At 45.2% G+C, this 25,817-nt stretch overlaps 1 protein-coding gene across 1 annotated transcript in view; it reads right to left on the bottom strand.

The window, feature by feature from the left end:
- TMEM132D (transmembrane protein 132D) overlaps window positions 1-25,817 on the bottom strand; it is a 529,280-nt gene that overhangs the window by 254,830 nt on the left and 248,633 nt on the right. Inside the window, exon 3 of the mRNA XM_074356215.1 lies at window positions 22,664-22,810. Coding sequence (XP_074212316.1) covers window positions 22,664-22,810 — 147 coding nt within the window. The remainder of the gene's footprint in view (window positions 1-22,663; window positions 22,811-25,817) is intronic.

The raw sequence follows: 25,817 nt of genomic DNA, 5'->3' as shown, positions 1-25,817 counted from the left end.
GACACCGAATAAGCTAAGGGTTTTGAAAAATGCCTTCGGGGAGTCACCAGGTGCAGGTGCCACTCGGGGATACGGCAGGTCGGGGTCCAAACCGCCGCAGTGAAGCAGACATCACGGCAAAGTGAGTCTCACGCATTTCTTGGATTCCCAGTGGATACAAAAGTTACGTTTACACTTTACAGTAGCCTATTAAGTGTGCAATGACATTATGTCTTAAAAAATAACATACACACCTTAATTTAAAAATACTTTATCGCTAAAAAGGGCTAACCATCATCTGAGCCTTCAGCCAGTTGCAATCTTTTTGCAATCGTAACATCACAGATCACAGATCACCATGACAAATGTAAGAATAATGAAAAAGCTGGAGATATTGCGAGGATTATTAAAAGGTGTCACAGAGACACGGCGTGAGCAAATGCTGTTGGAAAAATGGTGCCGGCAGATGTGCTCGATGCAAGGTTGCCCCAAACCTTCGATTTGTCAAAAAACGCAACACCTGCCAAGGGCGAGAAGGTGGAACACGAGACGGCGAGGTCCGCCTGCATTAAAAGTGAGCGAAGCGTCCCGAGCCACCGGGGCCCCGTGTACTGATGCAAACCCGACTGTGAGTCCCCCATGCGCGGGGCGCCTGCTTCTCCCCCCGGACGGCAGCCCCGCTGACCCAGCGTCGCACGAGAGTCGCATCAGAAGCCAAAGTCGACACTTGAATGTAGGCTTTCCCAATTCCAAAGCACAGTATGGGCGAAATACAACACGTACGTGGTCCTGATCCGGCCTGCGGTTCGCTGTGCTGCAACCCTGGATGACACGCGCTGTTTACGGAAGCTACCATTTTGAGCAATCAAGCCAACTGCAGGATTCAGGAAAGCACAAAGCCGCGAGCTCAGATCCTCTGAGGCCACTTCAGAGACTCGCTTTCTTCTACTCATCTGCCAGAGGGCCGTTCTAAACCTTTGGGAGGTCAAATGAGGCCACAGTTAAATGTTAACTCGTTTTTTCAATGGATTTATGGATGTACAATTTGCATAGAATAAAACGCACCCCCTTGAAGCATTCAGTTGGAGGATCTTTGACAAATATATACAGTCACGGAACCACAGTCACAACGCAAGCATATCCATCCACGCGATTCAGGCCCTTGTGAACCTGCGTGGTCAGCGTCCAACCTCTCCACTGCCCTTGGTCACCCCCAGCAAGCTCTCCGCCATTTCTGTTTAGATTTTCCATTTAGAGGACTTCACATAAATGGGGTGGTCTGCTAGACGGTCCTTTTGTTTCTGGCTTCTTTTGCGTAGCAAACATTTTTTTGAGATTCTTCCATGTTGTGTGAACCAGGACTTCACTCCTTTTAATTTTTGAGTCTTATTTTATTTATGGATACTATAGAAAAGCGCCCATCAGGTCATCCGATGGCGGACACTGAGCCAAGCTGCTGTGAACACGTGCGTGTGAGTCTACCCGTCTTCCTAAACCCCACCGATCAGTGGCTGCGTGGTGATACCTCATTGTCGTCTCAGTCTGTGTCTCTTCGATAACGAGCAGTGCTGACCCCCCTTTCGTGTGCTTATTTACCACCTGTATTTCTTCTTTTGTGAAAGCTCTGTTCAAATGTTTTGTCCATTTTAAAAAATGGGGTCATTTGTCTTCCCTTGTGGTCACCAGCCCTTTGTCAGCAACAGGATTTGCAAGTATTTTCCCGCAGCCTGTGAACTTGGTTTCAATATTACAAGCAACGTTCTGTATTTTATATATTGTTTCCACATCCGTCACTTCCTTTTCTCCTCAGAAAAAGCTTGCCCAGGAGGGGGAAGACACGTTGTGTCTTAATGTTTCCGATGAGGAAAGTGACGTTCAGCCACACAGCTGCTCGCCGACAAAGATCAGGCCACCAGTCAGGGCTGCAGGGCTTCTAACCTGTCTGAATTCATTCGCCGAAATGTGAGCAATATGAATAAGAAGTTTCTTTTTTCTCTTTTTGTTCCCTGATGTATCTCCAGGGCTTAGGATTGTGTCTGGTGCATAGTAGCCATGGAAATAATTATTGGCTAAATTCCTCTGTCTTTCATAGTAAGACCATGTCTGACGGAGGGAACACAGCCTCTCACGCAGCCTCTCTCTGTGTTTCGGTAACCGACTCTTCCTCTCTCTCCATCAGCTGATCTAAGTCCCAGCCGCAGCGACCGGTCCAGACAGAGGCCCAGGACCGAGGCTGGTCCCATCAGAGCAAACCCCAGGAGTTCTGGAAAGATTAACTGGAGGGACACTTTATTATGGCTTTCCTACTGGGTTGCAAAGTGGGGTGATTTGATGTTGCATCCATTGTAACCAGTTTGCCACGAAGAGAGGTGACCTTTCTGAGAACGTAGCCGGCAGGGAGAAGAGCCAAGGGATGGAGAAATTCGGTCTGGACGTCGTCTTCTAAGCCTCAGGTGCCGCTGTGCCGTGTAACAAAACAACCGTAAGCACCTGTCCTCCTCACGTTCTGTGAGGGGCAGGAATCTCAGAGCAGCTCAGTTGGGTGGTGTTGGCTCAGGGTCTCTCGGGAGGCGGCGGTGAAGACGTAGCCAGGGCTGCGGTCATCTGACGGCTCGACTTGGTCTGGAGGACTCACGTTCCAGGGGTGGTTAGCTGGTGCTGGATGTGGCAGGAGAGCCCGTGTTCATCCCACGGGGGCTCCTCTGCCAGTTGCTCGCGTGTCCACACGCCATGGCAGCTGGTGCCCTGTCCCAGAGCGGACGTTTCCACGAAGAGCAAAGCAGAAGTGGCATGTCATTTACGATCTGGCTTCAAAAGCCACACGTCATCCCTCTGCTATGCTCAACTCCTTGGAGGCAAGTAGCTAAGTCTCACCCACACTTCAAAGGAGGGCTATTCAACTCCACCTTTTGAAAGGAAGCGTGTCAAAGAAAAGCTAGGCATATTTTAAAACCACCGCATGGCTATACGGGAAGGTCCACTGCAAAACTTTTTGTTTCATGAGCCAATAAGTCCACCATCACCACCACCACCATCTCCACCAAATCTCCTAGTTTCTTCTTTTTTTGCGTAAACTGGCTGGACCTCGGTTTTCTGTCACTTCCAGTAGAAAGAGAGACTCCTTCCTGATACAGAAATCAGAAATGCGTCTCCTCACTCCACATGCAGTGTTTCCTTCTGATACACCACAGTGTCAAATTACGGTCTCATTTTTGACACTGAAGGGCTAGATTTTTATGTTGTGTGCAGAACCTCAAGGGCTTCTTAAAAAAAAAAAAAAAACGATGGTAAGCTCACACACCTCTCGTCTCGCTGACCTCAGTGGAACGACGGGATTTCTCTTTGCCCGTGAGCGGCGTGACCGTGCCAGGCTGGCTTCCGTTCCCTTGGCACCCCCAGCGCCCAGCAGAGTGTCTGTTGTAAATGAGACGCTTCCTGTGCCATCTGCTGAACAGGACGGACCTGACTGAGTCTCACTGCGCGGAACGAGTGTCGGCGTTTAAGGTGGCTAGAGTTCTGCTTTTAGGAATAGCTATGATTTGTTTCAAGCTGCAGCCCATCAAGAAGACAACCCTCCAACTGCAACTCTGTTCTTAGGGGAAAATATGGTCCAGCGTGAGACAACACGCTCTGTGATTAGTGATGCTCCAGAATGCCCGGTGACGGAAGACAAGGGCTGCCTGTAATAGAATTGCTCTTAGTCATTCGGGGAGACTGAGTTCATCAGAGCCGTCCAGCGTCAGCTGCTGCTTTGTGCCATGAGAGGCTCTTTCCAAAGAACGTTAACCCTTGCGTCTCCCCCAGATGCCCAGTTCAGCATGTGTGGAAGTCAGGATGTGCCCCATAAGCACCACGCACACAGCACCGCCACCCACTTTATCTCGCTTCCCTCTGCAGCTAGAGGCTTCTCCATTTCCCCAGTAGGAAGCCAGGCGACCACACACAGAAGTCAGCACTCTGTGTCTCGTCAGTCTCCGTGAGTTGGGTTTCAGCCTTTCACAGTCCTTTAAACCCATTTCAAACAAAAAGACAAATGAACTTAAATATAAAACGGAAACAGACTCATAGAAATGGAATACAAACTTGTGGTTGCCGGGGGGAAGGGGGTGGGAAGGGACAGACTGGGAGTTCGAGATTTGTAGATACTGACAGGTGTATGTAGAATAGATAAACAAGATTATACTGTAGAGCACAAGGAAATATATACAAGATCTTGTGGTAGCTCACAGTGAAAAAGAATGCGACAATGAATATATGTATATTCATGTATGACTGAAAAATTCTGCTGTACACCAGACATTGACACAACATTGTAAAGCGACTATAATTCAATAAAAAAAATTTTTTAAAGAGATTTTTGTACACACAACCCCCCACACACACACACATACTAGTTACAAATAACATGGACAGGAATGAATGAATGTAGAGTCTGAGAAATAGGACTGAAATTTGACGTCTGAAAGCTTTATTGGCCTTATAAAGTCTCAGAGCACTTTTTGTTACTAAATGTGACCACGACGTTGACAGTGAGACAAGAATCATGCCAACTGCGTTCTGTGCATCGAGTCCCGCCAGCCCAGGGCCTCTGGAGGCGCGGGTCACTCTTCCGTCCACTCCACACAGCTGACAGGTGGCAGGGCAGGGACTGGGTCCCAAACCCTGTGAACCCACGTTATCATTCACTTAACCAGGAAGCTTTCAAGACAGCAGGGGATGTGACTTGAGTCCAGTGACCTTTAAGGGCAGCACTGTGGCTGGGAGGTCAAGCGTGGGACCCGCCTCCCCGGGGGGGTTCGAGACCTCGTTCTGCCCTTACTGCGGGAGTGAACTGGGGAAGTGTATCAGATTCCTGTTGCTGCTGTAACAAATTATACAAACTCCATGGTCTTCGCAACACACAGTTCTGGAGGTCAGAGTCTGAAATCAAGGGTCAGCCGGGCTGCTTCTTTCTGGGGACCTCTGGGGAGACCACCCTGGCTTGTTCAGCTTTCAGTGGCTGCCTGCCTTCCTTGGCTCCCACCCCCTTTTCCGAATCCGTCAAACCCATTGTCAGCTCTCCACTTCTGCAGTCGTCTCCCTCTGCTCCTCACGCAAGGACCCCTGTAATCACGTTGCACCTACCAGGATGACTCAGAGCGCTCTCCCCACCTCAGGATCCCTAATGTAACCACGCCTGCAAAGTCCTTCCTAGCCTTCAGGTCACATGCTCACAGGTTCCTGGAATTAGGACATAAACATGTTTGGGGGGTTCGGGGAGGCATTATTCAGTTTACCACAGGGAGTCACTTAGGTTACCTAAATTGTACTGGGTCCCCATTTCACAACCCATAAAACGGGGGCGATCCTTTTTGCCTTTACTGTTAGGAGAATGAATCAAATGAGCTAAACGCAGAGGAGTTACAGGTAAAACCCTTCGAAGATGTTGGAACATACTTAGCCCTTAATAAATTAAGCGTGAGATGCTCACAGGCTAATAACTGTTAGGAGGTGTCTGAACGTAGACTTTATACTGTAATAAAAAGGTTCTTGGAATGTCTAAAGATGGAGGAGAGAGGGGGATAAAGACAGCAGAGTCATCAGCGGGCGGAGGGGCCACAATTCCCCACCAGCGCGAGGCGGCGCCGAAGGCCATCGCCAAGGCTGTCGAGCCCTTTCCTTGCCCTCTGTTCAAATAGCGCTCGACAATAAATGCTAAATGAAATTTTCCTTCCCTGTGCAAAATTCAGCTTGCGTTTTCTCATAAATCCTGCCTAAGGCTTCTGCTACAATCTCTTAGGCTCACGACCCCATCACAAGGTCGCTCTGAAATTAGTTCGAGGCCATTTTCTCCGTGGCTGGTGTGGGTGAATAAGGAATTGGGGGAAACTATGCTTGAATCTCTTTTTCTTTGATATTTGTGCTTTCAAAAGAAAATTCAGCTTCTGATACCATCAGTTGAACCAGAACTTGTTGGTCGCCTCTGTTTTTATATGATTTTGGTTATATACCCTGAGAGTATTACCTAATAGATCCATTCTCATTTATCTTACACATCAAAGCTCATAAGCACTGCAGACACTGGAGTAATTCTCATTACTTCCATCTAAAGCGAATTTAGCTTTGTGTTTGTTCCTACACGGAAACACACAGAAATGTACGACGTATGGAATTGCTAAGGTAATCAGAATGCAATCATTTTTCAAAGACTGCTCTTTTTCCAAGGAGAGTAAACGATTTCACAAGTCCTTTGACAGCGCCCAGCCCCGATTTCAGTCTTGAAGGAAATGTGTGTATTTCCATGGCAAGTTTAGAATAACAATAAAAGAATTAAAACCCTTGGGTCTTTTTTTTTTTTTTGGTAATTAATAAAACTAATATGTGCTTATTGTAAAGACTGGCAAACTGTTAATGAAAGATAGACAGACTTTCAGACCCCTGAGAACTGATACTCCGTTTTAACACTGAACTAGGGTACAGTGCAGAACGTAGCACATGCTGGGTTCTCCAAAAAAAAAAAAAAAAAAGTGTATGATTTGAATTCAGGAGAAAAATAAATATTACCCAATTCAAACTTTGTTATATTTTCGTTTTAGCTGTTTGACTACGTTGTGTGTGTGTATACATGCCAGTAAACTGATAGCTTTTTCTTGTACCAGTAAATCTTTAAAGTAGCATTTTATTGTCCCTGTCACATTCTGCTACGTGAATACGTTCAAGTTATTTAATTATCCCCCCATCCTCATCTATTCAGCAAATTCCAAATTTTTTTATTACTTGTTAAAGTGTGATGACCACAGTTGCGCATAAAATTTCTGATTATTTAGGGTAAGTTCCCAGAATATAGGACCAAAGAGTTGTTAAACATTTTAACAAATCGTGGCACATACAGAATATATTGCTTTTGCGTATGGGTAGTTCTATGAAGATTTTCTGTTGTTTACAATTATATTCACGTGAAATTGTCCTAAAATATACTTTTCTCAAACGCAGCACAAGGAAACTTAGGCTCTGTCATGTTACAAATATTTTGTGCTTTAATTATGTCTCGCTCCGTTTTAAGAAACCCAAACTTCTTTGAAGGAAGGGGCTATTAATCTAGCGTCCATGGAGATGGAATTCAGGGGTCTCGGATGGGAAACATCTTAATATTTTTAATTTATTTTTATATTTTTATAATGAATTGATTTTCCAGCCTTGAACTGGAATTTAGCACATCCTTCAACAACGAACACAGGCAACACCCAGAGCTGGTGACAGTGACTTTTCACGAATGGAAGTCACCGTGACCTTCGCGCCACATTGCATTTGTAATAGGGATTTCAAAATACATTCTGCCCTTGACCTTTACTTAAAACTCACGGTGCTTACGGGACATGCTGCTAAGGGGTTCATGTCCAGGGGTTATTAAGGAAGCACGTAAACCACATCGCCATGAAAAATACTTTGAAAGCCACCTGTTGATACAATCACATTCCTCAGTATTCCCATGGATTTTATCTTATGAAATTGGAACGTTCTTCTGAGAACAGATTCCTGGGCATCACGGAGCTGCCAACAGACTCAGCGGCACCAAAATGAAAAAAAGACCCTGGCTTGAAAGATGGCAATGGAACAATCAGGATAAAACTGGTTTCCCGGGCGACATGCCCGGTGCAAACTGTAAAGGGCTCTAGGAACGTGTGTGCCGTGCCCCACGTAACCATACAAAAGACAGTCAGGCACCACCTAACACGGTCCTCAGCGCTCACCCAGACTAGACTTCAACGACACACAGGGAAGCACGAATGCCAGCCCATCATCCTCCAGTCCTTTTGATTGCTTTGAAGAGAAGGGCTCAGCATGGTGCACAGCTGTCCTTCACGCAGGCAGACCTTGGAGATCAAGAGTTCTAAGAACCCTAACCTTGCAAGTCAAGAACACCAAGAATGAAGAACCGTGGGTTCAGCTCCAGAACACCGCAACGAAGTGAATAATGCCGTAAAGCAACACCCATGCATCTTTTGGTTTCCCGCTGCATATAAAAGTTCTGTTTACACTAAACTGGAGTCCATTAGGTGTGCAATTATATTTAGCATATGTCTAAAAAATGTATATACCTTAGTTAAGAATTACTTTCTTGCTAAATGCTAATGATCATCTGACAATGCGGGGTTGACACAAACCTTCCATTTGTTAAAGAAAAGAAAAGAAATGCAGTGTCTACGAAGTGCAGTAACACAAGGTCTGCCTGTGCCCCTGGAAGGTTTGCTAACCATCTGGTGTAACAAGGAAGACGCGGGCTTCAGGACCCGCTCAGGGCGCAGGCTGCCTGCAATTCAGCTGTACTGACTTCTTTCACACCTGAATTTTAGAGGTAACTGCTGAAACCAAGTGACTCTGTAACAGGGAAGAACCAGTCTGACTCCACATTAGATCTGTTCCTTTGGCTCTAACCCTGGGCTCTGTTTCCTGGGCTTAGTCAGGCTGGTTCTGCAGCTTCTGTAAAAGAACGTTGCCTGTAGCCCAAAATACACAGGAGAGCCTCTTCTCAAGGCTCTGACCTTCAAGGGCAAAACAGTTTTCCATCACCCAGAGATAAAAAATTGCAGGACAGAGAGTAACATTTGTGTTGTTGGAGGTTTGTAGGACCATCCTGGCAAGGACAGCTGCACAAGGACAGTTGCAAGGACGAAGGATTCCGACACCAAGAAGTCTCAAACAGACAAGCACACTGTCTCCCTTTTAGTATAAAAGGGGCCTGAATCCTGACTTGGGGAAGATGGCTGTTTGGGACATGAGTCCCCCATCTTCTCAGTCAGCTGGCTTTCTGAATACAGTCGCTATTTCTTGCCCCAGCACCTCACCTCCCAATTTACTGGCCTGTCTTGTGGTGAGCAGAATGAGTTCAGACTTAGCAACAATCCTAGTTTCCCATCTGGAGCAAGATGAACTCCCTTTTGAAATATATCTACTTACATTTAAGAGTGAAAGGAGTTCAAGGAGCAAGTGGGTAATCCTGCAGGTTAGACGTAGAGATGGTAAAAATGTGTGAAAAATAGGTCAGCGTCAGAGCTTCAGGAAACCTGAGCCAACCTCACCCAACTTTATTCCATCAAATCTCCTTCTCCTTCCTTTTTTTTTTTTTTTAAATAACTTGGGTACATGAGCTGAACACACTACAGAGCAGTGAGGAATTTACTGAGTTTCCACTATGAACTATATACTCTGCTAGGTGCTGTGGGTGGTTAAAAACAAAAAAGTAGGTGGGTCCATGAATTAACTGGTGGGATGTGCACATACACACACACACACACGGAACACAGGCTGGTATGAACCACAATAAGTGAGCAGAACCTGATGAGAGGACACCGGAGCGCAAGGTGGATGGTGGGTAATAAAGGTTTAGAGATTGTTAAAAGAAAATCGGGGGCAATCAAGGCTTGTGGAGTAGTTGTAGCTGGTGCTTCAAGGATGATGGGAGGACAGGAGGCAGCAGTCGGCGTGAGGAAGAGATGGGAGCAAAGCTGAAGAGTTAGGTTTGAACCAGTAAAATAAACGGGGTTGGGATTTGAACGTGGGACATCCGACCCTGATGCTCCAGGGTGGGAGGTGAGATGGCGCACGTCAAATTTGTGTCTGCCTTTGAATCTGGGCACAGCGACTGGATGTGGATTTTGCAGATACCTGGGGAATTATGGAACGTTGTTTTCTTGTCTCTCCGCGATGGCTGTTAGCTGCTGCTTTCATGTTGGAAAAGAGAACTCTGCGTGGAGACACCGAATTTACTGAAATGATGGTCTTGGAAGTGACCTCAAGTATTGGGATGTAACTTTATTTTTACGTTTTGAGATTGTGATGTTCTTTTTAAAAAATATTTTATTTGTTTATTGTTTGATTATTTTATTTTAGCAGGGAGAGGAGGTAACCAGGTTTACTGATCTTTAGAGGAGGTGCTGGGGACTGGACCCAGGACTTCGTGCACGCTAAGCATGTGCTCTGACACTGAGCTGCACCCTCCCCTCCCATGATGTTCTGACACGTGGTAAGCAACATGCAATTCCACGCCATTACCGGGTTCCTGCTAAGACTCTTGAGGTTCCTAAGAGGAATGTTTTTAAGCTGAGAGGTAACTTGTCTGAGGCTCTTATTTTGTGGAACAAACCTCCTATTTTTAGTGACGTCGTGTAAAAGGAAGATTGACGCCCACAACCATTAAGACGTGCATGTTGACAAACCTCCATTTCTCCAGCACACCATTGGCATTTAATATTCAGTCGTCCCCTCCACGAAGCCCCCTCAGGAACCTACACTGTCCCATTTCTTTTCTAGAGCCTCGCACAAGTTTTCCCTGGGAGAGTTTGTTATAACAAGTACCTACAAACCGCACACAACACTACTCTCATCCGTGTTCCATTCGGCCCCAGGAGTGGGTAATCAAAACCACACTTAGCAAGTGGCCCAGACTTCAGGGGCTACACAGGGAAGACGCTGAGTGGCTGCACACACACAGAGTGCCCACGGCTGAAACTGATGTGGACAGAACGGGAAGGATCCCTTTGCACGTTCTGAGAGCCCCACGTGATTTCTGCACATCTCGAAATTGATCCTAACACAATTACAGCCTCTGTAGGTATTCTGTCCACAACTGAAAAACCCATTTCCCCCCCTCTGGAATATTTTAAGAGTTCAGATTCTAGGAAACGGATGGCTGACCTTGCAAGGTGAGTTGAGGTCATCCACAGCCTCTTACTTCAATGGCGTAAACACTGGATCTACCTTTATGACAAAGATGAAAGACGTAGAGTCCCCTGCATTTCTTGCCTGGAATCTTTTGTTTAAATAAATAAACCTCTTCAAACCAGTGAGATGAAAAAGTTTTTCATGCCGCCTGTAATGTTTGGTCAGAAGGTCATTTCTTCTCCTGATGAGTACAGAGCATTTGAACAGAAGTTAAGGGCTATTTGAGATGAAGTTTTAAAAACTTATAAAACAGCAAGTTTATGTAAAAATGAAAGGAAAATCAATTCACAAAGAATTCAAGTAACCTGGTACCAGATAACTTAGCGGATCTCAGTGAGAAATTGAAAATGAACTAATTTAAAATGAGATCTAAACATTGAATATACAGTCATCACTCTGTGGATTGGTTCCCACCTGGACCTCTGCAAAAACCAAAATCCAAGAAAGTCCCTTCTTTTGCATATAATCTACACACACTCTCTGTTACACATTAAATCATCTATGGATTACTTACAAAACCTGATACAATGTAAATGTTATGAAAAGAGTTGTAAATACAATGTAAATGCTGTGTAAATAGTTGACGGTGCAAGCAAATTCAAGTTTTCATTTTTGGAACTTTCCGGAATTTAAAAAATTTATTTTTGATTTGCAGTTGGTTGAATTTGTGGATACAGAGGAGCTACTGTAAGTGGATTGACAGAACACGTCAGCGCCTGTGCCTGAGTCCTCCCACTCGGCATAATATATCTGAGGTCTGTCCACTTTTCTCAGGCATCAGTAGGCAGCTCTTTTTCATTGCCGCATAGTATTCCATCGTGACGATGGTGCACTTTAATCCACTCGCCATTTGATAGATATTTGGGTTATTTCCAGCTTGGGCTATTCTGGAAAAGGCACAATTATGGGTTCAGAAAAGAGACAACTTGGTTGCCAGGAATTGGGGAAGAAGTGGGGATTCACTGCAAATGGACAAAAAGGGACTTTTTCCACGGATGGAAGTGTTCTAAAACTAGGTGGTGGTGATGTCTGAACAACAAAATAAGTTTTCCAAAACTCGTTTAAGTGCACACTTAAAATGGGTGAATTTTATGGCATATAATTTATAACTCGAAACCTATAAAAAATAAAAAGAGTTCTAAGTAGGAACACAGTGCCATGCCCTTAGTGCTAATTTCTCCGGCAATGTCTAAGTTCAAGTACGATTTCTAAGAAAAGGAGAAGGTACACCAGGCCAACTGGTGACAAAACTAATCCCCAGGGTAAAAGACTAAGAAGTCAGGAAACTTCTGGAACTAACTGGCACACAGCATGGACGGTGAGGGCTGAGAGTGAAAGGCACTTTTAGAAATGATGCAAAGTCCAAAACCTGTACCCTTAAATATAAAATAAGACATTCCATCCAAGAGAACAATAATCCGAGGGAAATTTTTAGAACATAAGACTCAAGGTGATACTTTTCACAGTTGGACTGTAAATAAAGCTTCTTTGGATGAATCCCACAATTTTCCTTTTGTTTCTTTTTCTAATGTTCCATGAAATACTATTATCTTTCTAAACGGCTCCCCAGGCCTTCAAGAAACAGATCATCCAAACACAGCATTTGCTCCATCAAGCTAAGCCCACCAGGGAAAGCTGGCGACTTCAGGATGCTGGCGGGATGCGTGCAGCAAAGGATCGTCACGGAGGATGCAGGCTGAGATCAGGGACGGCAGAAGCTTCTACAGCTCAGGTCAGAAAGCCGACTTTCTCAAAGCTCTTTGCTCCTCACTCTCAAAACGTCTGCAGTATCCAGACATCTGTGCACCTTTTTTTTTTTTAAGAATGAACACCCATCAAAGCAAATACACCTGCAAATGCTCATGATCCTTTAAAAAAATAATTTTACATTTTGCATCATGCATATATATTATGCATTATGCTTGCCTATATAAACATAAATACAGACACGATGTAGCTAAGTTATAGATACAGTATAGCTATAAACACAGAGACAGAGAGAAAGACACACAGATACATGGACATTGATTTATATCGAGACATGTTTTTTCCCTGTAGGACTTTTACTGATGTTTTCCAGGTTTGGAAATTATGCTAAGGGGTCTGCGTACATGGCTGTAAAAGCACACACACACACACACACACACACACACATTCATTGAAAGTTCAAGCTCAGAAATTTCCATAAAGACCAATATTAGCCCACGGTCTTCTCAAGGGAATGTGACATGTCACACCAGGGGTTTCTGCCCCTGCAAGCATTTTCAGCAATTCCAATCAGTGAAGAAGCAATACACAGGGCGTGGGAGGGCTCTGTGAGATCACAAGCCCACAGCAGCCAACGTGGGCCACCATCTCCGACACTGGCGTGTGTTCATGAAGTACTTCGATGAGCACCGGCGAGTGGCCTAATGCAATTACTGTCGCTATCAGGCTATTATGCGTGCTGCCTTTGTGACCTCTCTAGCTCCAGCAGAAAAACAAAGTAACAGTTGGCATTTTAGGATTACAGCGCCATGGGGATCCCATCAGAAGCAAAGGCAGTCTCCCCCGGAAGGACGGGCAGCGATTCACCGCGGGCTCCCGCCGAAGGGGGGCGGTAAATAACTGAACTCTAAATGTGGTTCTGCTTGGAAATGGGAGATGCTAAACACCAGATATATGGACGTAATAAACATAAAGCAGCACAAGGGTAAGTTAAGGCAAACCCCACGCTGCCCCGCGCCACCTCGGGATGGGACTGCGTGAGTATCAGGAGGTGGTAGATGGCATGGGGACCCGGGCTCGTGGTTCCCAGTAACCGCACTGCCGTGGGCCTGAACGATCGCTGCCGCCTTTCTCAGTCTCCGTGCTCCTCAGGGGGGTAAGTCAGAGAAGCTTACATCTCTCCCCGCGATGCCCGCCCAGCGTCCTTTCCCGCCGGCCTTCTCAGCAGCAGCGGTGTCTCGTCCCAGGTCCGTCTCTACTAATTCAGCTTTTTCCCGCGGGTGTCTTTCTAGACCTCCTGGCACGGTGTCAGGCTGTGCAGGTTATTATTCAAACCTCCCACTCCCCTCAGTGTGACATCTGCAGGTCAATCTAATGTTGATAAACATTAAAAACCACAGGCTGGCAATTCCTTGTCATTGCTGCTTAAGATTCCATTATGTGAATGTCCCATTTTAAAAAATCGGTTCACCTTCTGATGGAGATTCAGGTTTTCAACAGTTAGTTATTTTTTTTTTATTTTATTTTATTTTATTTTATTTTATTTTATTTTATTTTTGAGTTATAGTCAGTTTACAATGTTGTGTCAATTTCCAGTGTAGAGCACAATTTTTCAGTTATACATGAACATACGTATATTCATTGTCGCATTCTTTTTCACCGTGAGCTACCACCAGATCTTGTATACATTTCCCTGTGCTATACAGTATAATATTATTTATCTAGTCTATATATACCTGTCAGTATCTACAAATTGTGATTTTTTTAAACGCGACTGTGAATGCTCTTGTACACATCTCGTCATATCCATGGCTCAGCTTTTATCTGGAGTAGAGGTGCCGGGACCATGATTTCAGGGTCATACGGACGCACATTTTAAGTCAATAGCCAAATACCCACAAATCTCTCTCCAAGGTGGGCAAACCATTTTGCAATTCCTCCAACGGTGTATAAGGCTTCTGTGTTCTCCTCAGTTCTCAGGGGGAAAAAAAACTCACTTTATCATCTGCATCTCTTTTTCTGCCAGTATGTTTAGGAGACATATATCTCGCAGTATTGGAAACAGTATCTTGGTCAGCTGGATCCTTAATGCAGAAGGTATTAAAACAAACTTAAGTGGAGATGCTTCTGACAGATCCGACATGTAAACATAACGGAGGAATGTGGTTCACACTTGACACAGGCCCCACGCACAACAAATGCACCTCGCCTGGTACTCTGAGACATTTTCATCTGGGCTATGGAAGTAAAGCTCATCTTCCACGGTCTCGGCGGACTTTGGTACACGTGCTGCGCTGTCATTGTAACAACCCAAGGACAGCTAATAGGTGGCTTTCTTTAAATGCCGCGCTTGATGATTTCCAGGTCTTTCTGCTCCCACGCAGGGTTACATCGGATTCCCACACTAGTCGAGGGAAGGCCGACCTTGTTAGGCTGATAATACAGAGTAAGAACTTGTACGTCGTATCGTCCCTCTGGTGGAATGCAAGGTGGCCAGCATAAAAATGAGAAATGAATATTAGATTTCCTGACTCGTACACCCACGTTCTTTCTCTTCTTTGTGTGGGAATTATCATTCCAGTGGTAACACGGACGACGATTATGATCCGTAAGAGTCGATGGGAAGGACACTGAAAGCATGAAGGCGTCAACGACGTTCCACTTGCCATGGGACAGACGCAGCGTGTTGGTAACTTTGTCCCATTGTCTCGGGTTGTGGTGTTGTTAAACTCAGGTTCTGGATGTCAATGGAGCTGAACTGTCTCTCGAAAGACAGATTGCTGGAAAATACTTCTAATCAAATTACTACATCAATAAAAAAAAAAAATACTGTATCTTTCTCCCCCCATCACTTGGTCTGTCATCTTGACACAGCCAAAACAGCAGTAAATTGCAATCATTAAAACCTTGCTTCCTAAAGCAAGACTGAACATTTTTAAGCAGTCTATAATATCTCCATGATGAGTACTTTCTGCCCCAAACAAAAAGAGGCCAGATCTTTCCAGCTTCAAATTTGCACAAGTCAGCAGACAAATAAAGCATTCCCAAACAGTCAGTGTTCCACTCAGCAATTACGCAGACAGATGTCCAGGGCGCTATTGAACAATTTCCCCCGTGGCGGGGCATCGCAACTTCATCTTTTCCTAATTCAAAAGAAAAAAAAAGATCCATGCTCACCGTGGGGATTTTCAGAGATACAAGCTGAACAATGCAGGGGACACTGTGAACCATGACTCACGGCACATCTGGGAAGGGACCACGGTCAACATCCTGCTCACATATTTTCTCAGCTTCCCCTGTCCTAGATTCATTTACAGACAAAATTGGTATTCTCTTGTAAACTCTTTTGTAGTCAACTGATTTTTATAAGATTTATGAAGACTTAATTCATACGCTGTAAAGGTCACCATTTTACCCATCAGTGGGTTTCAGTTCATTCGCCGAGTCAAACAACCACCATCACTGTCTAATTTGAGACTATTTTTATTACTTTCGAAAGAAACTCCATTCGCATTACCGGTCACCCTCCATTCTGCCCTCCAGAGGCCACCGTTCATCTACGTTCCGTGTCTAAGAACTGGCCTCTTCTGGACACTGGGTGTAATGGAACCATACAATGTGTGTTGTTTTATGTCTGGTTTGTTTTATGTAGTACAATGTTCTCAAGGTTCATCTCTGTTGTAGCATGTTTCAGCACTTCTCTCTTTTTCATTGCTGAATAATATTCCACTGCATGGACAGGCCACACGTGTTGCCTTGCTCGTCTCTTGGCTGTTACGACTAAGGCTGCTGCGATGTGCCCGGGCACGCACGGCCTCTGGGCCAGCATTTGCTTTCAGTCCTCTTGGGTGCAGAACCAGCAGTGCCGGACCTTACGGTAACCATGTGATCTCCTCCTGTTCCTGTGGTCATGTTTTCCTTCATATTCTTGCTTGATGGGTTCCAGAGGTTTCTCCATCTTACTTTCACTTCTTTTTCATTCTCTGTTCTGAAGCCTCTCTTCCTCCTAAAGGTTTCACTCAGCGTCACTGGCTTTATTTGCTCCAGCAGCAACTCCAGCAGCTACTGCATGTCTCGCCTCTTCCCCCACCTCTCTCATCTCCCACGTTCGCTGCTTCTTGTGGCTTCATCTGTCTTTGATGATACAATGCTTAGTTTGAATCTGAGATCACTGATCAGTGTTGAAAACCATCTGTATTTCATGCAGGAAATTCTGTCTTTGTCCTTGATTTTTAAGAGTTCCCCCACCTAAATTCTTTCTTATGGTGACATTTTCATTTGTCTGTGGGTTTTCTGTGGGCTTGGGTACCTGCATTCCTCACCCAGCACCTGCCTTTTATTGTTACCAGTCCAGAGAGGAAATCTTGCTGGTGTTGATGGATCCATTCCCACTCCTGCCACAGCCTGCTGCGGGTGTCAGAAGAGAGTCCTGGTTTTTTGTTTCTTGTTTTTTTTTGATGCCTGGGTCTTTTCCACTCACATTCCTCGTCCTTTTCGTTTTTTATGCAGAACTGAGGTTGGACAACTTTGCATCCTCCTTCAACTCAGTCCTACACTTTCACAAACACTTCTCTACATTCCTAACACGTGCGTGATGACTTCTTTAGTGCATTGCTAACGTGGGTCTTTGTACCCCTATTTTCAGTGGAAATTTCTGGAAACATGGTCGAATGAAGGAGGCAGTTAGGTACCATGCTCTTTGCATCATCTTATTGGAAATCCCACAACATTTATTCTTTATAAATTGCTGAGACAGAGGTTCCTCATTGCCCAACCCGTCCAGTCGGCTCGTCAGTCTATGGAGCAGAAAACTGATTCTGAGCTAAGCACACTGCTGCCTGTAGAGAAGACCCTTTTCTGTTAATTTTCTTTAGCCTGCAATTCAGATGTGATGACTGGCACTTCAGCAGCCACCTTAATCTACGAGGGTGAAAGCCATGCATTAACACAGTGCTGAAGAAAGACAGGTGCACGGAACCCTGACAGCACTGAGGAGTTCCACACCAGCCACGGCCTGCCCACATCAGGGCTTATGGTATGTGACAGAGAAATAAACTTTTATTTTGTTAACTCACTCTTATTAAACAATCAAACCTAATCTTAACAAATATAGTATGAGATGCATTTATCAATGCCAGTATATTCTAACTTCAAATATACATTCATTGTAACCATATCTGTGTATGTTTTGAAATATGACTTTTTATTTCTGGCACCTCATGCTATTATTTAAATTATATTTGTTTTAAAATGGAACATACAGTAACAGGGAAGAACAGATCTGACTCCACGTTGGGTCTGTTTCTGTTACTTTAGCCTTTGTGTTGTGTTGCTTTAGCTACAAATGAAGAATGTTGCCGATAGCCTGGAAGGAACAGGACAGCCTATGCTCAAGGCTCTGACCTTTAAAGGCATAACACTTTCCCCATTCATATAGTGATAAAAAGTTGCAGAACAGAGAGTAACATGCGTCGTGTTGGAGGTTCACAGGGACACCATGACCTGACCTACGTGGACGGCTGCAAGGACAAAGGATTCTGACACCAACCACACCCCCTCCCCTTTTAGTATAAAAGAAGCCTGAACTCTAACTCAAGTAGGATGGTTTTGGGGGGACACTAGTCCTCCATCTTCTTGGTCTGCTAGCTTTCCATATGTCATATGTCAGTATATAAAGTCACTATTCCTTGCCCCAAAAACTCATCTCTGGATTTACTGATCTGTCCTGCAGTGAGCAGTACAAGCTTAGACAGTAACAAAACTATCTATAATAAATGGAATGTAGGTAACATATGGAGTAAATAGATGATAACTACGAAAATGGGTTAATTCTAACTATGTCCTCTTGCTTGTCTGTAATCTATTAACAAAGGATACAGACTTTAAAAGACGGATTAGCCCCTAAAACAGATGAATTTCTCTTTAATCAGAAGTCTTGCTGGAGAACTGGAAAGCATGTAAATTTCTCTCATTCCAGTTTATGTGACCCCATTTCTACGTACCACCTAAAATCATCTAAATAGCAAATTCTGGAAAACACTCATCTTTGCAGAGAAGAGGAAAGAAATAAAAAGTGCATGGCTTTTGTTACACATTCATCTAAGCTTACAGTGCGCTATAACAAGCAAGATTAAGAAAACACCAAATGAAACTTGATGGACGGAGCATAATTAGTTACTCTGCTTCTGTTCTGTAGTATTTCCTGGCAATGCTTAGTCAAAACAGATGTGATAGCTGTGGATAACATTCATATGATAATACTGTGATGATAAGGTTTTCAGCAACCAAACTTCTTCAAAAAAGGAAGGATGTATTTCCACTTAGATAAGAGATCTTCATCACTCTTGCTGAGTTCCTCACTAGCACAAGTGTCTTTTTAATCCATAGAATTACACCTGTCACAGTGACTTAACGTCATTAATGCCTCTTCGTGATCCATGGTGAATTATTAGCAATACAAAATCCATGACTCTCAAGCTAATGAAGACTGCCTCTTCTGCATTCTGATGATCTGATTCTAACTTTTAAGAATAAATGAAAAACATTCAGAGAGTGGGAAGACTGTATCAAGCAAAATCGCTTTTGCTTTGAAGCAAAACCTCCTAACATTAAAACTTCCACTCCATAATACATCCTCCTATTATCCTTCAAAGAAAGGAGAAATAGATCTCCTCCCAGTCTACGCGCTAGCTCAAAGAGGGGAGGACAATTTTTCTTTTATTTCATCCCATAAAGACAGAAGTAAAAAAAATTTTTTTGAAGTGAGGATAAAAGTTGAGCATATAAATGAATATATCATATTCTGAAAAAGTCTATTTTAGCTGTACACATTTTATTAAATGGTAATGCATGCACATAGTAAAAAAAAATCATAGCCCACATGGTTCGCAGTAAAAAGTAATTTACATTCAGCCTTATCCCCCATCTTCCCAGCTCCCTCCAGGAGAAATCACAGTTCCTAGTCCCTCTGCTCAAAAACTACCCTTCTCTGGAAGAGGTAAAATTGTCATTATATGCAGATGACCAAATATTACGTATAGAAAACCCTAAAGATTCCCCAGAAAAACTATTAGAACTGATAAATGAATTCAGCAAAGAAATATGTTGCATTTCTTTACACTAACAATGAAATATCAGAAAAAGAAAGTAAAAAAAAAAATCTCTTTTAAAAGTGCATCAAAAAAAAACTTAGGAATGAACCTGACCAAGGAAGTAAAAGGTCTATATGCTGAAACGATAAAGCATTGATAAAGGAAACTGTAAATGATTTAAAGAAATGGAAAGATACGCGTTCTCTTGGACTGAATGAATTAATACAGTTAAAATGGCCATAATATCCAAAGCAATGTACAGGTTTAATGTAATCCCCGTCCAATTACTCACAGAACTAGAAAAAAAAAAATCCTAAAATTTATATGGAACCATAAAAGACCCAGAATTGCCAAACCAATCCTGAGGGAAAAGAACAAAGCTGGAGGCGTAACTCTCCCCAACTTCAGACAATACTACAGAGCTACAGTCATCAAAACAGAGCCATGTTGGCACAAAAGGAGACATATGGGTCGATGGAACAGAATAAAGCTCCCAGAAATAAACCCACAGACGTACGGTCAATTAATCTTTGACAAAGGAGGCAAGAACATACAATAGAGAGATGATAGCCTCTTCTGCAAGTGGTGTTGGGAAAACTGGACAGCAGCTTGTAAATCAATGAAGTTAGAACCCTCCCAAGAGCAAAAACAAAATGTGACAATGAATGTATGTGTGTTCATTTATAACTGAAAAATTGTGCTCTATACTGGAATTTGACACACATTGTAAACTGACTATAACTCAATAAAAAAAAGTTAATAAAAAAAGAACCCTCCCTCACACTATACACAAAAATAAACTCAAAATGGCTTAAAGAATTAAATATAAGACAGGACACCATAAATCTCCTAGAAGAGAACACAGGCAGAACCTTCTCCCACATAAACTGTGGCAATGTTTTCTTAGGTCGGTCTCCCAAGGCAAAAGAAATAAAAGCAAAAATAAACAAATGAGATCTAATCAAACGTGTAAGCTTTTGCACAGCAAAGGAAACCATAAACGAAATGAAAGGACAACCCACAGACTGGGGTAAAATACTTGCAAACAACATGACCAAAAGGACTTACTTTCCAAAAAACTATAAACAGCTCACACAACTCAATAACCAAGACACAAACAACCCAATCCAAAAATGGGCAGAAGACGTAAATAGACATCTCTCCAAAGAAGGTATCCAGATGGCCGACAGGCACATGAAAAGATGCTCAACGTCACCAACTATTAGACAAATGCAAATTAAAATACAATGATGTATCACCTCAAACTGATCAGAATGCCCGTCATTAAAAAGTCTACAAATAATAAGTGCTGGGGAGGGTGTGGGGAACAGGGAGCCCTCCTACCCTGCTGGTGGGAATGCAGTTTGGTGCAACCATTATGGAAAACAATATGGAGATTCCTTAAAAAACTAAAAACAGACTTACCATATGATCCAGCAATCCTACCCCTGGGCATAAATCTGGAGAAAACTCCAATTTGAAAAGATACGTGCACCCCGATGTTCACAGCAGCACCTTTTACAGCAGCCAAGACACGGAAGCAACCTGAGCACTCACCCACAGATGACTGGGTGATGAGCAGGTGGTGTATGTACACAATGGAATTGCATGTGTATCTATAATACATACATGTACGTATATGTAATAAAATGTTTCAAAATGGTCCAGATCTCTTTGCATTTCATATCTAAAACTACCACCACTACTATTGCTACTAATTCACAGAATGGACAAGAAGAGAAGAGGAGGAACAGGCACCTTGGCTGAGATCTTTTCTCCCAACCCCCACCCCTGTTTTTGGTAAAGACTATTATCTGTCTGTCTGTCTGTCTGCCTACCCATCATTATCTCCCTCCCTATCTGCCTACGTATCTACCCTTCCTGATTTTTGCTAACTTCACAACACAAAGGAAACTCTTCATTGAGGCGGCATCTTATTTCCCAAAGCAGGTCACCGGCCCAGACATCTCTGGATGTGAGCTGACTTAGGAAGTTTTTTCAGGAAACCTGTGTGGGTTCCGTGTGGTGTACCGTTAGGACAGAAACACTTAGGGTTGGGGCAGAACTTGGATACAGATTTCTTCTTTTCCCCTCTCGTTTGCTCTAAAAGCAACTCAGAAAAAAAACAATCCTGAGATAGTGGTCACAAAAGGAAAAGCATCAGCCAGAGCCTGAGGGTTGTTGACCCAAACCCTGAAGCATCACCGTGAACCAGAGGAACACGGCGGGAGACCCACCACACGTCTCCCCACAAAGCGGGCGTCAAATGCTCTTTGTAGATAAACCCCCAAAAGCGTAACAGCCTCAGCTAATATGAGTCACGACCTCTGCATCAGAATACACGATGGAAAATAGATGTATCTTCCAAACACTGAGCTACGAAGCTTAACAGAGCTGACTCCAGAAATAACATTACTCACATACCTGGGACAAGTCTATTCTCAAGTTGTTTTTTCAATTGCCTGTGACATAAAGAACAAAAAGCAACCAGCCTAAAAGTGGCAAGAACTGGTGACCAGGCTAGAAATTCTCTCACATCACAAATGAGGTTTTCAGGAAACAGGACTAAATCAAGAAGCGCCGAGTCCGCAAGAGTCTCGGCCCAGCCGGGAAGCAGCTGTTTCTGGCTCGGTGGGTCCCGCACACAGAGGCCGCTTTTCATTTGTGTCTAGACTGGGTCACAGCTCCCTGTCATTCCACAGCAGCTGGCGCACAGGACCACCAGAAAAAGGCCTGCGCGCAAACGCAATCAACGCATCGTATTTAAACCCACGTGGCAAACGGGAAAGGCACCTTCGCGTGCCAGGCCATCGACAAGCTCTTGTTTCTCACACTTGCGAAACGGGCCCTTTTATCAGAGCTGCCCAGGCGTCTCGCCTTTCCCGAGCACGAGGGTCGGAGAGAGGCCGCGCTGCAGTGCGACGCCGCTGGCAGGTGAGCTCCGGCCGCGCGGAGCCGGCCCCGCGGCTGAGCCGAGCCGCGCTGGGGTTTCAAGGCGGCCCGCTGTGAACGATAGCCCCCCTTTTCCAAATGAAGGCCCCATTTGTCTCACCTGGAAGCACGAATGACACAGACGACGCACCCCAAACACAAAGCGCGGTGAAAGCGGTTCTTGGCAGATTCGGGCAAACACGAGGTCCCCGCCACGAGGAACGCGACGAGGCCGCAGGCCACGAGGAACTCACCTGTTCTCCGAGCTGGGCGACTTCCTCTGACACACGATGGCTGTGGGGGCGTGCTTGCCGGGGTGAGCCGGGCTCTCCTTGACCTCCCACGCGGCGGGGCTGCTGGCTCGCACCCCGGCGACGCGCATGCCTTTCGTGGCCTTGGCCCTGTTGGAGACAGGAAGCGGACAGCTGAGACGGCTCTGGGCACCCCGGGGTTCCCGCTGCTCCTGGGAGCACGGCGGCCTCCGGGTCACACTGTCGCCTGGCAGGTGCAAGCTCGTGGTTAACACAACTTAACCACACAGCTGCAATCAACTTCCGACCCATCTGTCCTAATTTTTTCCCCAGGGATTCCTTCCTTTAACAGAGGAGCTGGCAACAGTATACTGACCTCGGCGAGCACTGGTTACATACAGAAATAACGCTGCACTGGTGGGTGGCTTTCATTAAAAACAAAACTACCTGAATACCCTTCGACCGTTAAAACGAAATAGGAAAAGGAAATCCACTAAAATGGCAAAACTAGATTAATAATAACAATGCACATTCCTGGGATGTCTGTTCCTTGCCAGGCACTGAGGGGCACCATGTCTGCATTATTTTATCTAATTTCCCAAGCAAGGTGCCAAGTTCAAAGCGGGGAGGCTGAGACAGGTCTGGCAATAGGATGGCTCAGAGGAAACGGACATGCAGGCAGGTGACAGGTCCACTTGACATCTACCACTACGTCATGGCCGTCACTGTCATCGCCACCACCGTGACCCCCATCTCATCACCATCACTGCCACTTCTCGACTTCTTCCCACAAACCAGGCCCTCTTCCAAGTTCATTCCAGTTTTATCTTATTGAATTAACTCTCACGCGCGCCCTAGGAGGTCAGAGCCATTTTAATTTTCAAGGAAGAGCAGAGCACCCCGGGGATCAGGCAGCCTCTGAGCAGGTGACCCGGGATTTGAAACTGTTCCTGACCGCGGTGCCGGTCGAAGCAGCTCGGTGCTGTCTTCAGCATCACGTAAAACCTCCTGGTACTGAAGCCACTTATCTGACCCAACTCATGTTCTCGCTGACCCAGCAGCGGCGAGCACCTGTCAGGGGTGCTGACATCCGCTCAGACTTCAGACAGAGGCAGGCTGACCAAAGCAAGTGCGCGTCCACCACGGACTTCACTCAGCACCCCTGTCCTCCGTTCACTCATCCCTTCCTTCCTTCATTCGGGGAAAGGGCCGAGGGCGTGCTCAGAGGTCCTCCTCCAGGACGTCAGAGCAGCCGGACGAGGGAGGCCGACGGACCCGCAGCTGAAGCGGCTTCCTCGTACACCCGTGCTTTTTCTCTAAGCGATTTCAAGTGAGAAAACATATATGGAATGGAACGTGATAAAGGACTTCTACGAGGGTAACAGAACAACACAATAAATTGGAATCGGTTAGATGTACAAACGGTTGGGAAAAGTCATGTTTTCTGTTGTGTTTTCTTTTCTTAGCCCCTTGAGGAAAATAAAAAGGGTTTTGAAGCAAGGATGCCAGGGGACCTATGGGCCCCTTGGACAGGTGACCAGGTGGAAGATGCTACAGAGAGAGGCAGCCTTCCCAGATTTATGGTGGTGGTACCCGTGCGCACACAGAGGCAAGGCGCTGGGCCCTGAGTCTCCATCTCCAAAATCCTCACTCGTACATCAGAGGAGACAGGCCAGACCACCTCCTGCTAGTAGAAGCAAGACGGGAGGAAATAATGATGCTCTTAGGACCAGGGCTGAGAGAGGAAAGGACCTGCCTGCCAGCACTAGGAACGCTGTTTCCCACAGAAACAACTGGAAAACTTACTATGCAGAAGAGTTGACCAGCAGGTGTGAGACTGCCGTCCCTAGAAACGCCTCCTGGCGGGGCTGGCCCCCGACCTGCATCTGGGAACTTGGGTTTCAAGAGGGCTCCCCCCACTCCCAAAAGAGTGGGGCTCACTGAGTCTAATATTTTTTTTTGTACGAACAATATAGTTTATGCCAGATGCCTGCTTTCACTCCAGGGGTCTGGAGTTTCGGTGCCTGCCAGGCGGAGGGTGCCTAGGGGACCTGCCCCCGGTAAAACCTCCAGGCCCCCAGGCTCAGGGAAGGATCCGGCAGCCAACAGCTCACACGTCTTATCACAACTTGTTGCTGAAAAATTCAGGGCATCCATCCTGCATGGCTCCCTGGGAGCGGAGCTGGTGCCTGGCTCCCCCAGACGTCACCCTATGTGCCCGTTCCCTTTGCTGGATGTGCTTTGTGTCTTTTTGCCGTGATATCTCTCAGCCGTGACGATGACAACACGCTGAGTCCTGTGAGTTTTCCTAGCGAGTTTTCCCAGGGCTGGTCTTGGGGACTCCAAGCACACACTGCTTTGACTAGCCCACACGGAGACGAGGAGTCGCTACTTATGTGTAGCCCTCCGGGCTGAAGCTACCATTTTTAGAAGGTGAGCGTCTTTGCTTCTAGAGAAAAAAAGAAAAGAAAAAACCCAAAATGTCCTGAGTTGTAAATAACCCCTGCAGAACCCAACACTCGGAGTGCAGCCACTCACGGACTGGGAACTGCGTGCATCGGGCGGAGGCGTCTGACCTGGACACTCGGGTGCCGTGTGGCGCGATTCCCACCTTTGCAGGAACTCATTTCAATTGCAGGCAAGCAAGGTGGGATGCTGAAAACACCAGTTCAATTCGCTACATACAGCTGCTCTTCCATTAGGATGAACTCTAAGGGCGGCCCCAATTACCGTGCACTGGAATTTTATTGAATCAAATTTGCTTTAAATAAATAGGTCATTCACCTGGATTTGGCAGTCTTTTCATTACACATGTGATGTCGGTCCACAGGCCTTTTCTGTTATCCAACGGGCTCATATTTTTCTTAAATTTTATTCAGAAGGAGGGCATTTGGAATTCAGGTAACGTTTCGCCAGGGAATCGCTCTTAAGTTCTTAGGAAAGAACACAGTTCTTATTTAACCCCTGGAGTGCCTGTTGCTAATAATTCTGGTGCAGCTACGTGAAGCTAGGATTTACAGCATGATTTATAAGGGGAAATTCTGAAATGTAGTGCCGGGCCCTGGGAAATTGTCTTTCGTAGACACGGAATGTTTTCATAGGAGAAGACACAGTTCCATGGCGTGTTGGAGATGTTCTGAACTGGACAAGGGGTCCT

This window comes from Camelus bactrianus, chromosome 32 (genome assembly GCF_048773025.1).
Source record: "Camelus bactrianus isolate YW-2024 breed Bactrian camel chromosome 32, ASM4877302v1, whole genome shotgun sequence".
Taxonomy (NCBI): domain Eukaryota; kingdom Metazoa; phylum Chordata; class Mammalia; order Artiodactyla; family Camelidae; genus Camelus; species Camelus bactrianus.
Note: the sequence above shows the minus strand (reverse complement) of the source record. Positions and strands in the feature narration are given on the sequence as shown.